Genomic DNA, 1885 nt, shown 5'->3' with positions numbered 1-1885 from the left:
CCAACTGCGGCCACGTGGGGGATGCAGAGGAGGATGAATACGATTACCCTGATGTGGAATGGACCCCCAAAATGCCTCACGTGACCTCCTTGACCCCCACGTATCCACCCAGCTCCAAAGAGCCCAGCACCGCCCCACGCGCTCTTACTCAGCCCGCTCTCACATCCGCCGTTCCCCCCTTCGGCATCCCTGCCGGCCCCGGTCTGACTCCGACTGTTTTCCTTACCACCGCTGCGCACACCACGGCTCCCAGCACCTCCCCTCCTGCATCCACCAGTCCCACCATCACCCCCCCCAGCACTGTGCATCTCTTGCAGCCCCCCAGCACTGCCCCTTTTTACACTGCTCCCCCCAGCACCTCGCACAGCCCCACCATCTCTCTGACAGCTGCTCCCAGCACCAGCAGCCATCCGCAGAGCACCCTCACCACCCGTGCTGCCAGCAGCCCTTTCACAACGTTCACCAGAGCATTTTCCACCAGTCCTTCAGCTCTGCCTTCCCCCACTGAGCCAGAGAGCACTTCAATCACCACATCTTCACCTTCTGCTCTGACATCCCCCACACCAGCAGTCCCCAACGCCACGCTTTCTGCTCACACCCCTACGTTGTCTGCTCCCCTGGACACCACGCACTTCCCCCGCCCATCTCCTCCGCTCCCCCCTCCCCTGCTCTGCCCGTGCTCCACTCCAGCACAGACTCCATCCGTGCTGCACTCGCAGGCAGCTGTGAAGGGTCTGCACTGGGAGCACTGGGTGCTGAGCCATTGCTGTCTCCTGCGCTGGGTGCTCTACCTGGCCTGCTTGGCTCTGCTGCTCCTGTCTGTGCTGCTTTTAGCTTGCTGCCTGGTGCGGATGTGTCTGACAAAACACAACTCACTGCAGACCCAAGAGGTGCAGCATCCGCTGTTGAGGTTGGGGAATTCAACACAAAGTCATACCACACATCTCTGCGTCTTCCGAAGCCTCCAACAACGCTCCACGTTCTGCACCACCAAGGAAGTAGAGCTGTGCCCTGAAGTTGCCACATCCCACACTTACTGCACGATTAAAGACCTGGGGGTGCAGCGTGGCCCTCCTGCAAAGTCCTTCTGCACCACGAAGGAGCTGTGGATCCACCACGGCCCCCTGAATGCTCCATCCAATCCTTTCCCCACGGAGCTGACAGCCACAACGCTCGGCTCTCTGCAGAGCCCTTCTGCTCGCAGCCTGGACAAGGGAGTCAGGGCCATCGGTGCTGTCAGGGTGAATCACGGTGCCAACACCTTGTAAATGCTCCTGTGCCTTCAGAGGGGGGATGGGGGCACGGCTCTGGCTCATGTCTCCTGCTGCACAACAGGAAGATCTGCTCACCGCAGGAAGGGAAGGCATCCAGCTCCTTGCCCCAGCACTACTCACACTCATGGTGCTAGCTAGATCTGAAATGGTTTCTGGGCTGCTTGTCAGGGGTGGGAGTTGTCCTAAACCAGAGCTTGGGGCTGAAATGCCCGGTTTTGGGGTCAGTGTGGGAAAACAGAGCTGGATTTATCTGCTACGTGCTGACTGCTTCTGCTCAAATGTCACACACGCACATCATGCTTTCAACTCAGAGTTAGTTTATTAATCACAGAATAAATATTCTCTTTGCCTGATTTCCATATGGGAGCTAATTTCATTTCACTAGACCTCTGGTAGTGCTGTCAGAGTACAGCAAATGGCTGTCCTCAATACTTGGAACTGCAGAGAATAGAGGAAACGTCCCTCATGTGCAGCTTCCTGACACAGAGAAGAAGAGCTGGAGGATTTTAGATAGGAAGCACAACATTGCCTTTGGCTTTTGCCCCAAACATTTGACCCTTGGGGAGAGCGCATTGCAGCCACACAGAACCCAGTGAAGAGCTACACATTTT

General features: G+C 57.0%; 1 protein-coding gene across 1 annotated transcript; it reads left to right on the top strand.

The window, feature by feature from the left end:
- The first annotated feature begins 6 nt into the window (after positions 1–6).
- On the top strand, positions 7–1631 carry LOC122191238 (mucin-2-like). Its single transcript, XM_042891469.1, has one exon. It carries the CDS (start codon positions 72–74, stop codon positions 1266–1268), a length of 1197 nt encoding a protein of 398 aa, XP_042747403.1. The 5' UTR covers positions 7–71; the 3' UTR covers positions 1269–1631.
- Positions 1632–1885: the final 254 nt, after the last annotated feature.

The sequence above is a fragment of the Lagopus leucura genome, unplaced genomic scaffold (genome assembly GCF_019238085.1).
Source record: "Lagopus leucura isolate 7727_CA_CO unplaced genomic scaffold, USGS_WTPT01 42528-0_obj-0_obj, whole genome shotgun sequence".
NCBI lineage: Eukaryota > Metazoa > Chordata > Aves > Galliformes > Phasianidae > Lagopus > Lagopus leucura.
Note: the sequence above shows the minus strand (reverse complement) of the source record. Positions and strands in the feature narration are given on the sequence as shown.